General features: G+C 40.6%; 2 protein-coding genes across 2 annotated transcripts; both read right to left on the bottom strand.

Moving 5' to 3' along the window:
* Positions 1-1,108: 1,108 nt before the first annotated feature.
* On the bottom strand, positions 1,109-3,940 carry LOC129737694 (uncharacterized). The gene has a single exon (XM_055728855.1). It carries the CDS (start codon positions 3,938-3,940, stop codon positions 1,109-1,111), a length of 2,832 nt encoding a protein of 943 aa, XP_055584830.1.
* A 3,105-nt stretch (positions 3,941-7,045) lies between these two features.
* On the bottom strand, positions 7,046-10,207 carry LOC129737695 (uncharacterized). The gene is made up of 2 exons (XM_055728856.1): positions 10,175-10,207; positions 7,046-10,102 (listed from the first exon to the last, which is right to left on the bottom strand). Exons 1-2 carry the CDS (start codon positions 10,205-10,207, stop codon positions 7,046-7,048), a joined length of 3,090 nt encoding a protein of 1,029 aa, XP_055584831.1.
* Positions 10,208-13,408: the final 3,201 nt, after the last annotated feature.

Genomic DNA, 13,408 nt, shown 5'->3' on the forward strand with positions numbered 1-13,408 from the left:
TGGCTGACTTGACCATGTGCTAGCAGCTGTCAATATTTGCTTAGCTCTGTTCAATGATGAATTACAATAAATGTTTAATTATTAATAATGGAAACTAAACGATTTATGTTACCGTTTTTTTTCTAGATCAAATTTGAATGTACATAGAACAGGTCTGTAACATTTGACAGAAGGCATGAACGCTACAGATAACGGTTCGAGATCTTTTGTACGATTATTGATAAAACTGAATTAAATCGTTGAATGATATGTTTCACCTTTTCAGAAACCATCACATTTTCACATTAATGTTCATAAAAGATTCTTATCGTTGTCGAAGTAAAGTTCAATATAATAGCTACGTTTACAGTGACAATCACTATTTATACAGCAGTAGACGAATCGTAGAGACTGTTTGAGATTCAGTTTTTTAGTATGCGGGTTTGTAGTAGCAGCTTAAAGCTAAAACGGAATACAATTTATTTATAAACTTTGTTTTCATTATATTTTATAAATTCTTACATTTGGTTTTCCTCGGACTATCGAAGTATTTGCTGTTTAAGATTAGGATTTGCGGTCAGTTTACCTTCCTTCTGCTAGCCTGTTTTATGAACATATTTCCTGATAGTATATTATATTCACTAAGTAATGTTAGATTTACACTTACGGTTTGCGGTGAGTTCAATTTAGATGTTCGAAGAATATCTACAATGCGATTCCTTTTAAACGATAAACAAATCTTTTGTCGATAGCCTCATCGATAATTTTGAGACGACTGTGTAGCTCGAACCGATTTTGTAGGTTATACAAGTGTTGTGATGTCTGTATTGTTAGAATCCAAATAATTTTCCGAATTTGATCACAAACTAAGCTCAACTATGTAGAACTCTTTATAATTTTATGTAGCCGCATGTAATAATATCTTCACTCGTACACCGCACTTTAAAGATAAGCTTTTTCTTCTTCTCTTTTTACTTTTGTTGTTACCGTTTACGTCGACAGAACTCCGGTTCTCCTTTTCCGACAGGGATGCCGAGTCGCGCAGTTATTACACGCTCAACAGTCCCCCACCCGTAAACCTGGTCCGGATCCACTCTCTGGAGCCACCGGATCAGCGTTACCATCGATGTTAAAACGTTGTATGATGAGCGACACTCTCTGGACCCACCATTTGGACTTCGTCAGCAGCTCCAGTAATCTCCAGCACAGCCAGATTAGCCGTCCCACGTCGAAAAACACCCCTAGTTGTACGCACTAAAGCTTGGCGTACCCGTCCGTCACTAGAGAAGATCGGTTCTTCGATAATTCCTCGAACCCAGGCCTTGCGTCGATTTCCGTCTACAACGTACACGAGATCTCCTTTCTTAAGAGGATCTGCCTCGGAGAACCACTTGGATCGCTGGTTGACTGTCGGCACGTACTCTTTTATCCACCGCTTCCATAAGTCGTCGGCCAGCTGCTGGGATCTCTTGTAAGCATCCCGAAGTGCCTCTGCAGGGTTGGTAGGTTTGATGACTTCATGTGGCTCGTTGGGATCTGAACCACGCAGAAAGACATTGGGACAAAGTGCATTTACCACTGGATCCGAAGATACAAGAGTAAGTGGCCGGCTGTTGATCATGTCCTCAGTTTCAGCTAGCGTAGTCAGGAGGATTTCATCGTTCAATCGACGCCCGTCGTCTAAGGCTGTCATGACCTGCTTCACCGAGCGCACCATCCTCTCCCACGCTCCTCCCATGTGGGGTGTTCCAGGTGGGATGAAGTGCCAACTCGTGATAGCAGTCGTGAATTCGTCGGCGCAAACATTATCGATTTCCCGTACTTGTTTGATTATCTCCTTACTCGCCCCTCGCAAGTTCGTCCCGTTATCCGAGAAGTATTCAGAAGCTGGACCTCGGCGACTGATGAAACGGCGGATCGCCATTATGCATGATTGCGCGGTAAGACTGTGGGCAACTTCTAAATGCACCGCCCTTACAACCATACACGTGAATACCACGATCCAGCGTTTTTCCTTGCGGCGACCAACGACGACTTCAACTGGACCCATATAGTCAAGCCCAACGAACGTAAATGGCCGTTTGAAAGGGGTTAATCTTTGCACGGACAGTGCAGCCATTTTGGGATTCTTCGGCAGACATTTTCGGACCTTACACCATACGCAGCTTCCTTCGGTTCGTCTTATCAAATTGCTGAGACCGCTTACCACGAAACGTTGCTTAATTTCGTTCTTCACCGTTTCTCGATATCCGTGTCCAAACCTCTCGTGGTATTGTTGAACCAAAAGTTTTGTGACACAGTGAGTTCTTGGTAAAATTATCGGGAATCGAAGGTCAAAGGGGAGGAACTCCGCTTTTTCGGAACGCCCTTCCATTCTCAACACACCATCTGCGTCGATCAAAGGAACTAGCTTGAAGAGAGGACTTGATTTCTCCAAAGGCAACCATTTTTGGAAATGTAACTCTGAGTTGCGCTTCAGTATTCTGATCTCGTCACTGTAGGTCTCGCTTTGAGCCAACCTGAAGAGAACATTTTCAGCACGTCGATGCTCATCTTGCCGCAACGGAACCACTACAAATGGAATTTCGATCTTGATGAACCGTTTAAACTTTGGAGTCGACAGGACAGTTTCGATGGGTTTGCCAGCAATCTTACGCCGACAGTTGGATATAAACCGGAAGACGCACGCCATTGTGCGAACTGCAACATTCCATTTCGAAAATCTAGTCACGTCGATTAGGGAACTCGGAAGCTCAACACTGTGGAAAAGGTGTATTGCTTTGATTTCCGTTTTTGTATTTGCTTCGGGAAGATTTTGTTGGGGCCATTTCGACGGATGCTGGTACAGAAACTCCGGGCCACGAAACCAAGAACCCTCACCTGAAAGACTTGGAAGACGACCCCACTTGGTGAGCGAATCTGCTACATTCAACTTGGTCGGGACGTAGCGCCAGTCCGTCAACTTAGAGAGACTTAGAATTTCTCCGATTCTAAAGCCGACGAAGGGTTGATAACGACGTTGATCGGTTTGGATCCAGGAAAGAACGGTTTGAGAATCGCACCAGAAGTATGTTCGGCCTATAGGAAGGGAATGGTTATTCCTGACCGCGTGACTTAGGTTCGCACCCAAAACTGCTGCCTTCAATTCGAGCCGTGGTATGGAAAGTTGTTTAATCGGTGCCACTTTCGATCGAGCCAGCACCAACGAACATTTAACAGTGTCATCAACGCAAATCCTCAGGTACGCAACGCATCCAAAAGCATTTTCCCCGGCGTCTGTAAAGATATGCAGCTGAATTTGGCCAAATCGATCAGAAGATGTCGACCCAAAGTTGCATCTAGGAATGCGAACACCCTCGACCAGAGAAAACATTGCGACCCACTGTCGCCACTTTTCTAAACATTCTCCACTAATTTGCTGGTCCCATTCGCAACCTGCTCGCCACAGATCCTGCATAAGCATTTTTCCTAGCACCGTAAAAGGAGCCAACAGCCCTATCGGATCAAACAAAGACATGATCGTGCTTAGGACTTCACGCTTCTTCGGTGGTGCCGTCTGAGAAGCCGCAGCTTTTGTAGGTACCGCAAATGAAAACACGTCGTTCTGTGTGTCCCACATGATACCGAGAACTCGTTCGTACTCCGTCACCTTGTCTTGATTCAAATGGATTGACTCTCTGGAGCCACCAACCACTCCCAAACTTCGAAGAACAGCTGTAGAATTAGATGTCCAGTTGGTGATCTCGAATCCACCTTTCGAGTGGATCCAACGTACCTCTCTGGTGCGCTCGATAGCTTCCTCTTCGGTGTCGAAGCTGTCGTAGTAGTCATCGACATAATGGCGGTGAACGATGGCTTGTGCTGCTGCCGGATACCGAGTGGAAAACTGCTGGGCATTCAGGTTCTTCACGTATTGTGCCGAGCATGGAGAACTGGCAGCGCCGAAGGTGGCTACGTCCATCACGAAAACGGTAGGACGATCGTCTTGCGGGAACCGAAAGAGAAACCTTTCCCAAGTAACACAGATTCAGCCAACTAGCATTTCGATGTTTTATTATGGTTTTATTATGGCTTTTTTTGTGCAGCTCGTTTTATGACGGTTTTATTATGGTCATGCAAAATGCTTATATTCTTGAATCGATCATCTGTTTTCAGATAGTTTTGAAAACTCTCATAAATCTTCCATTAAACATACTGTTTTAGTTATTTAGAAAGAGTTAGGAATGCTACGTTTAAACTATAATAAAACACAAACATAGAAGTTTGCTCCAAGCTTTTTTTTGCATGTTCTATAATAGCACTCAGTGCCTGATTATTAAACCGCCATAAAACTTAGTGACAGTTCTTGATCAAGACGTCAAAACAGGACACGCTCAGATTGGATAGCACATATTTGAATAGGAATTCCCATTTTTACACATTTTTGATAAGTTCTGTGTGTTGATTTTGAGTTGAAATAATAAAAAATTATAAATATCTATGAAAACTTCGAATTACCGGAAGTGGAATGAAACTCTACAATATGAGTATTGAGTGAAAGGGTTCAAATAGGAGGAACAAAATTTGTTGCTTGACGCCATCATTAATACAAGATGGCGGCTTCCGCTTTTATTTTCAAGTTGTAAATAACTAAAAATATCATGAAACCTTTTTAATATTGTTATTCGGAGAAAGTAATAAACGAGTAGAAGTCGAATTTCGTTGTCCGTCGCCATCTTAAATTCCAAGATGGCGGCTACCACTCAACTTGAAAATGCTGTATATGACTGGAAATTGCATAAAACCCTTACAATATGGGTATAAGTTGAAAGAGACCAACCGGTAGAAGTCAAATTTCGTTGTCTGACGCCATCTTAAAATCCAAGATGGCGGCTTCCACTGCACTTTGAAATGTAGAAAATGACTAAAAATGATATGAAACCCAAACAATATTGGTATTGGGTAAAAGGGCTATACGAGTAGAAGTCGAATTTCGCTATCTGACGCCATCTTGAAATCCAAGATGGCGGCTTACGATAAACTTTTAAAATGCTATAAATCATTGAATATCGCATGAAACCTTCAAAATATGGATATTTTTGAATTGGGATAAGCTATAAGAAGTTAATTTTTGCTTTTTGGCGCTATATTGAAATCCAAGATGGTGGCTTCAGCAGAACTCAAAAATACTGTAAATGAATGAAAAAGGTATGAAACCCCCAAAATATATTGTATTCGATAATAAGGCTAAACGATAGAAGTCGAATATCTTATTTCGCGTTTCTCTGAAATGCTTTAAGTGTTGCCCTTTCACCCAATACCCCAATTCAAGATGGCGTTTGATAGCAAACTTCGACTTCTACTCGTTTGGCCCTTTAACCCAATACCCATATTGTAGGAGCTTCATGCTATTTTTAGTAATTAACAACATTTTCAAATTCAGTGGAAGCCGCCATCTTGGATTTCGAGATGCACTTGATTGCGAAATTTTACTTTTCTAGTTAAGCCCTTTAGCCAATACCCATATTGTGGGAGTTTCATGCAATTTTTAGTTAATCCTGCATTTTAAGGTTCAGCGAAAGTCACCATCTTGGATTTCAAGATGGCGTCTGATAGAGAAATTCCTCTTAAACTGGTTAATCCATTTTAGCCAATGGCCATATTGTGGGAATTTCAAGTGACTTTCAGTGATTTCAATCATTTTAATGTTCAGTGGAAGCCGCCATCTTGGATTTCAAGATGACGCCTGATATCGAAATTTGTATTCTACTCGTTGATCCTTTTCAATTTATATCCATAGTGTGGGAGTTTCATGTGATTTTCAGTGATTAACAGCATTTTAAAGTTCAGTGGAAGCCGCCATCTTGGATTTCAAGATGACGTCCGATAGCAAAATACGACTTCTAGTTTAGCCCTTTCTCCAAATACCAATATGGTGGGTCTTTCATGCGATTTCTAGTGATTACCAGCATTTCAAAGTTTATCGGAACCCACCATCTTGGATTTCAAGATGGCGTCGGAAAGAAAAAAAATCGACTTCTTCTAGTTTAGCCCGTTCACCTAATACCCGTATAGAGGTGGTTTAATGCGACTTTTTGTCATTTACAGCATTAAAAGATGAGCGGATGCCGCCATCTTGAATTTCAAGATGGCGTTTCAAAGCGAAATTCGACTTCTACTCGTTGAGCCCTTTCACTCAATACCCATATTGTTGGGGTTTCATGCGATTTAAAGTCATTTACAACATTTTAAAGTTCAGCAGAAGCCGCCATCTTGGATTTCAAGATGGCGTCAGACAACGAAATTTGACTTCAACTCATGATTTATTCCACGGGTCATTCACAACCAATCCCTCTTTATTAAAAAAGTCTGTCCTCATTTACTGTACTAATGATTAACAACTCAGAAATGAGGAACTCATCCTAAGCGTGTAATTGGTTGGCTTGCGAGAGAAACGTCAAATCGTAGCTTTTTTTGGGGTCATCATTAAACCATAATAAAACTATGAATTGACTCACGCCATGTTGGTTGCAAAATCGAAGGGCACAAAATGACGCCATGTTGATGGATTCACAATGCAAGCATTGAAAAATATTTTTTCAGGCCTTTTTCCATGAATTCCATCATGATTGACCATCAGATTTGACGAGGCGCATTTATTTTAAGATACTATTTCATATACATTTTACCTAAAATCTTGACTGGCAGTAGAAAAGAAGCTCAATATATGGTTAAAACATTGGATTTATAGCTATTAATTTTACCAAATCATATCTGAATAATGCAATCATCATTCATCAACCATTATGGTTGCTGGAAAAAATAAAAAAAAAACTCCGAGAACTGACAGAACCGAAAAAAAACAAAAAATTCTAACATGTTTTATAATAGCTTTTTAAAAGCTTTGGTGACCAACATTGATGACCAACAATTATATGTCTTGATGACGTTTCTAGGGTAGGGCCAAATAGCCTGATTTTGGCTTTATTAGAGTCTAGGTGATGTTATAGAATGCGCTTTAGCTTTTTATGAAGATTAATGCGATAGTCCAAACGATATTTTGCTGACCATAATAAAGCTAAAATTGTTACTTGGGTTGCGCCTGCTGGTCTGCATCTCTGATCCTGAGCTGATGGTACATCTCTTTGATGTCACCTCCCACGGCTACTCGTCGCTCTCGAAACTTGCTGATGACTGCCGGAAGTGATGCCAGTAGATCGGGGCCTTTAAGGAGAAAGGAATTAAGGGAAACACCATGTGCTTTAGCTGCCGCATCCCACACCAGGCGCACTTTATGTGGTTTCTTCGGATTCAGTACTACATTTAGCGGAAGATACCATACTGAAGACGGATTGGTGTTCAAAAGTTCTTCTTTCGTGGCCTTATGGCAGTAGCCTTTGGTCAGGTAATATTCAATTTGTTGGTTGACATTTTGTTGCAGGTGTGGCTCTCGGTTGAGTCTTCGATCAAGGCTTCTCAGCCTATTTAACGCCATCGGATAACTATCAGGAAACGCGGGTTCCTGTTTCCAGATAAGCCCCGTTTCGAAGCGGTCGCCTACCCGGATGGTTGTCGATTCCAGGATGTTCCGGGCTCTGCGAATTTCATCCGATTCGATAGACTGTACATGTGCTGAAGGCAAATCTTCCTGAGCGTACTGCGCCGTCATCAGATCGTGAAGTTCCCGATTATTTAAACTTTGAACCATGTGATGATTTACGTAGCGATGTGATTGTTCCGATCTCAAATCGGGACCGTAAATAGCCCATCCCAGCGTTGAGCGCACGGCGATTGGTTCTCCCGGGGCACCAACTATGGACTCCAGAGGGGCGAATAAGTGTAGGTTGTCAAGTCCGATGAGAACTCTGGGAACCTCCATCTTGGTGCTCGACAAAGGAACTCCACTCAAGTGTCGATACTTTTTGACGATGTTTCCGTAACACGTCTTCTGCAGCGGCAGCTTCAATTCTCCCACGGTATGGGCAGATGACAGCATGAACTTGCGTCGAGAATCTATCGAAGATATCAGTAGGTCGATTTTCCGTGAAGTATCTTCGTTTCGCTTGACATTTCCTGTCCACACGATTACAAGGGGCTCTGGGATTCCCTTGACGCCCAACGAATCAGCTAACGAGCTCTCAACAAGTGTTGTTGAAGCTCCCTCGTCCAAGAACGCCAACGTTTCGACAGTATTTCCTCCATGGTACAAAGTAATCGGTATCATTCGAAAGATTACTTGCCGATCTCTCTGATGGTGTGGATTGCACTCAGCTACGGTGATGTTGACGGCTTCTTCATTGCAATGCAACAGGGTGTGGTGAGCTCCTCTGCAGCTTCGAATCTCGCACCGGACCTTGAAGGTACACTTAATTTTCCCATGGTCACTTAAGCAAAGGTTGCACAACTTAAGCCTGTCCACCAATTTTCGGCGATCGACCAACGAGATTGATGCGAAATCGTCACAGAACCTCAATTTGTGGTCTGTACGATTGCACATCGGGCAGGGTCTTCTGGATCTCGCAGGCATCGTATTCTGGGTAGCCGGAAATACTCTTGTATCGTGTGTATTCACACGCTCTTTCCTTCGGTACTTGTTTCTTCCTTCATCCAGAACATTCTTCTGCTCTCCTTTGAAGTCAGCTAACTCAGCAACCTCCGACACGATTCCATTCATGAAATCCGCAAACATACAAAGAGGAAGACCATTTTTTCCTCTCTTGAAGCGAATCCATTCTAGCTGATACTCGGACGGCAGCTTGTTTACTAGTTCCGATACAAGCATGGGATTGCTTAGATGGTCCTGCAGCTTGGCCGCCACCAAATGGTCACACAACTGTTTGACAGTAATTCCAAAATATAGAAAACTTTCCAGTTTGTCTACTCGAGGTGCTGGCACCTTCCGCACCTTGGTCACAAGCGACTTTAACAGCTTTTCCGGATTCCCAAAGAGTTGTCGCAGATCCTCAATCACTTCCGGTACCGACGCAGGCATGAGCAACCTGCTCTGAACTGCTTCTTTCGCCAAACCTTGCAGACTATCTTGGAGTCTCTTCAAGTTGTCCACATTTGTAAACCCACAAGCCGCTGTAGTATATTCAAAGCAGCTGATAAATTGGGGCCAGATTTCTGGCTCCCCTCGAAATGTAGGGAGATGTTTTGAACCAGCTTGGCGGGCCGCTAACTGCTCTTTCGTAGGTCCAGTATTAAAACTGCGAGTTTGTGTCTCCAGCTCTTTCCGTTGCCTACGCTCCAATAAACTCCGCATCAATGCTTGCTCCAAATTGTTCAAATCCGATTCTTCTGTCGGTTCGTTAGCTCCTTGGCTTCCTGTTTCTTCTAAACACTGTTCCAAAAGACGCTTTACACGACACTCCGATTCAACCTTTTCCTGCGGTTCCCAATTTCCTCGGGCATCGCTTTTCATCGCTTCTCCTAACACTTCTAATTTTTGTTGTTGTGTTAAACTTACGTGCTTCTCCGGTTCTAGTTCTTTGACCCGATTCGGTTCGTTGCACAACTTACGCACAGAGGTGGATAAGCTATCCGTTCCTGTGGTTTTCTTGGGATAAGCGCCGCGGAGATCTTCTTGCATCTCCACCCAACGCTTTGTTTTGTCGGATCCAGCTTCTGGACCAAACGAGTCCTCTTCACTTTCCTCTTCGAACTCCTGGTTTAAATCTGCTTTCATTTTTCGAAATTGATCCCGCATTTCTTTCTGGCGGATCAAAAACTCTTTGTGGTCAGCTAATTGTTGTTCCAGCTGTTGTTTCTCCTGGTGAAGTTTATCTTCCTGTTGCTTCTGCTGCAGAGCGCGCCTTTTTTCGTTGATGGCACGTTCTAGCTCTAAGCGTTTATCATGTAGTATCTTCTCCTCCAATAATTGCTGCTCGATCACAGCCGATTCATGCTCCAGAAGATTTATCGACTCTTGCAGGGATAGTCGACCTTCAGGCAATTTTCCGGAATCCGATGCGACATCGCCTTTTGCGCTGCCCGTTCGTTTGGAAACGTTTCGTTTAACAGGCTTCCTGATCTTCGGGATGTTCAGCAGGTTACTGCATTTATTGCAGTGCCAGGGTACATTCTTAACCTCCTCTGTGACACCGGCGCATCGATAGTGGCTCCAAGCATCGCATATATCGCACTAGACCATGTCGTCCGCGCCATCTGAATCTTCACAGTAAACGCAGTTACGCTTTTCCGCCGCTTCACCTACGTTCTTCAGCGTTTCATTTGCACTATCCGACATCGCGATTGTTATGTCCACTGAGAAATACAAATCTTTAAGAATGTCCGGATAAAAAATGAATCTTTACAGCAGCCTTTGTAGTAGCAGCTTAAAGCTAAAACGGAATACAATTTATTTATAAACTTTGTTTTCATTATATTTTATAAATTCTTACATTTGGTTTTCCTCGGACTATCGAAGTATTTGCTGTTTAAGGGCCCTCCCAACGGTTCAGGCGTAAATATTGGTTTTAAGTATACCAGTTTAAGCACAATTTGAAATTTTAGAATCGGCTAAAACACCCACTCCCCACCGGTGTAGGAGCAAATTTAAAACGGAAACACTTTCATTGCAGACACTCAATAATTGAGAAGAAAAAACCCATTTTATTAGAAAAATTGCATAAGTTTTGAGTTTCACGGTTAATTGTCTTAAAATTAATTCTACAAATACAGAGGCGAACCAGCCTGCGGCTGAAAACCTCTTAAATAAAGACAAAAAAAAAATTCTACGAATATTCTTTTTGACAGAACAATGATTTCAACTATTCTACCAGGATTACATTAATTCAAAAGCAAAAATGACTACACAACGAGGAAAAAAGCTCAATTGAAACAATTCTTCAATTAATTCAATCGAATTGCTTTGAATCAATGAAATAAGGTTTTGTTAAAATGAAATGAAAAAGCAATTTTTTTTTCAAGTTATTGCTGACATTGATAAAGGAAATGAGAAATGTTTATCCCAAAGTCAAAGGAAATTTTCCTTTGATTTGTCGACATTTTTGTTTGACAAAAACTTGTTTCACTTTGTAAATTTATGTATGGATACAGAAAAATATGCTGCTATTGACGAAAACTCCGAGCAATCTATACGAAACTAAAAATCTCTCAATAACTCAAATAAAACAAAAATTATAGAACAAACAATAAACATAAACAATTAAATATTTAATTTACCTCATCGAAAAAGTATTGAAATTTTCTTTTCGTTTTTTTTTCAAATTTTAGAACGCTGACTGGATTCACTAATTCGTCGAGCCCAAATGAAAAGCTTTTTATTTAATTATATTAAATCGAGAATAATGTGACATCTATTATTTATACTTGGTATGGTTTTTATTAACATCTATTCTCAATTTATGTTACGTATAGGCTGGTTGAAGCGAAAAAAAACATTCAAATGATATCTCAAAAAGAAACTATATTATCACACCCAATGTTACCCAAACATGTGTGAAAGAAATCATTGTTGGCTAAAATTTTCTCACCGTGAACTAAATCGGTCTGTCGTATATTTTGAAATCCTGTTCCAAATTTGCATGAATTTGGAACAAAGGCGTATAACTGTTGGGAATTTTGAAATCGATAACTGTGCTAAAACAGCAATTTACGCCACCGGTGCCAGCCGAAATGTTTTAGCGTGGTCGAAAACCGTGTTTTGCATCTACCGTTGGGACAGCCCTAAGATTAGGATTTGCGGTCAGTTTACCTTCCTTCTGCTAGCCTGTTTTATGAACATATTTCCTGATAGTATATTATATTCACTAAGTAATGTTAGATTTACACTTACGGTTTGCGGTGAGTTCAATTTAGATGTTCGAAGAATATCTACAATGCGATTCCTTTTAAACGATAAACAAATCTTTTGTCGATAGCCTCATCGATAATTTTGAGACGACTGTGTAGCTCGAACCGATTTTGTAGGTTATACAAGTGTTGTGATGTCTGTATTGTTAGAATCCAAATAATTTTCCGAATTTGATCACAAACTAAGCTCAACTATGTAGAACTCTTTATAATTTTATGTAGCCGCATGTAATAATATCTTCACTCGTACACCGCACTTTAAAGATAAGCTTTTTCTTCTTCTCTTTTTACTTTTGTTGTTACCGTTTACGTCGACAGAACTCCGGTTCTCCTTTTCCGACAGGGATGCCGAGTCGCGCAGTTATTACACGCTCAACACACATCTTTTTATTTCTATTCAATTATTTTTCAACTCAATCACTAAACTTTTTCACTTCTACACCCAGCATGATTCGAAAACAAAATCTCCTTCTTTTTCGAGTCGAGGACATTTCATAAGTGTTCGAGCCAGGGGTCACTTATCCACTTACTGGTTCCTCAGAGCACGAAGATTACCGGAACCTTGCATGTCTTCGCCATTAATCTGTATGCCAGCGGCCACGGGTGTTGGGAAACGAACGATGGCCAAACAGGACGCGTCGCCTCTTCTACCGCCGTTTTTCCAGTCGGACTCCTTCCCATTTGTATGTTTGGCTGCAATAATCCTGCTGGAATTAAAATTTCGGCACCGAATCCCTAGAAATAAAGTAATGAAAATTATGTTAACAAAACTGAAATCATTTTATAGCTCATAATTCAATTAATTCACCTATTTAATTCGTCTATGCAGGAAGCGCGCGACTGTTCCCTTCTGCCATCTTGATTTAACTTGATTATTTTTCCCATCAAACCTCAGCGTTGCCAGTTCAAAAGTGTTTACAGAATTGATTTTTTGAATTGAAAATTTATAAAATATTTAGTTTTTTTTCTCATATTTCATTTATTCAAATTAAAAATTGATCATTATACAAATGAAAGCGGTTTGCGAATTGAGTAACGATTCATTTTACAGATATGACAGTTTTCAGTTAAAAAGGTCAAAGTAAATCTATTCCATAATTTATACACACTTTTAAGTTTCGACATAAGTGTAACATATGTACATTGTTCAATTCATTATTTATCAACGCTAACTACTTATATTTAAAATGTCAATAAATTAAATTACGGCGATATTCATAAACGCAAATCAGTTGTTAAATGTGTAGTTTTTCCTGAAATATAACCACATTGGGGTATAAATTATTATTTACATTAACTGCTTTTTATGAGAACATTCAACGTAATCTAATTTATGATGCAAATGTGTGATTTTACATTATAAATTTGTAATTTTAGGTGAAAACTCCTCAAAAAAATCTGAAATAAGATAACAACAGGTTCAGAATCACAACGCAATTTCAAATCATTCTTAAACATATGAAAAAGTTTCCTGTTAAAATTTCATTCGAATTGAAAGTTTTTCATATTCGCCAAAAATATTTCTCTGGAGTCACTGCGGCAGCCATGGTTGTTTTTGAGTCTTGCAGAATGGCCGACAGGCAGCCATGCTGATATAACTCACACATGGATTGAACAAGATGAACAATCAGAA

Source organism: Uranotaenia lowii, chromosome 1, assembly GCF_029784155.1.
Source record: "Uranotaenia lowii strain MFRU-FL chromosome 1, ASM2978415v1, whole genome shotgun sequence".
Taxonomy (NCBI): domain Eukaryota; kingdom Metazoa; phylum Arthropoda; class Insecta; order Diptera; family Culicidae; genus Uranotaenia; species Uranotaenia lowii.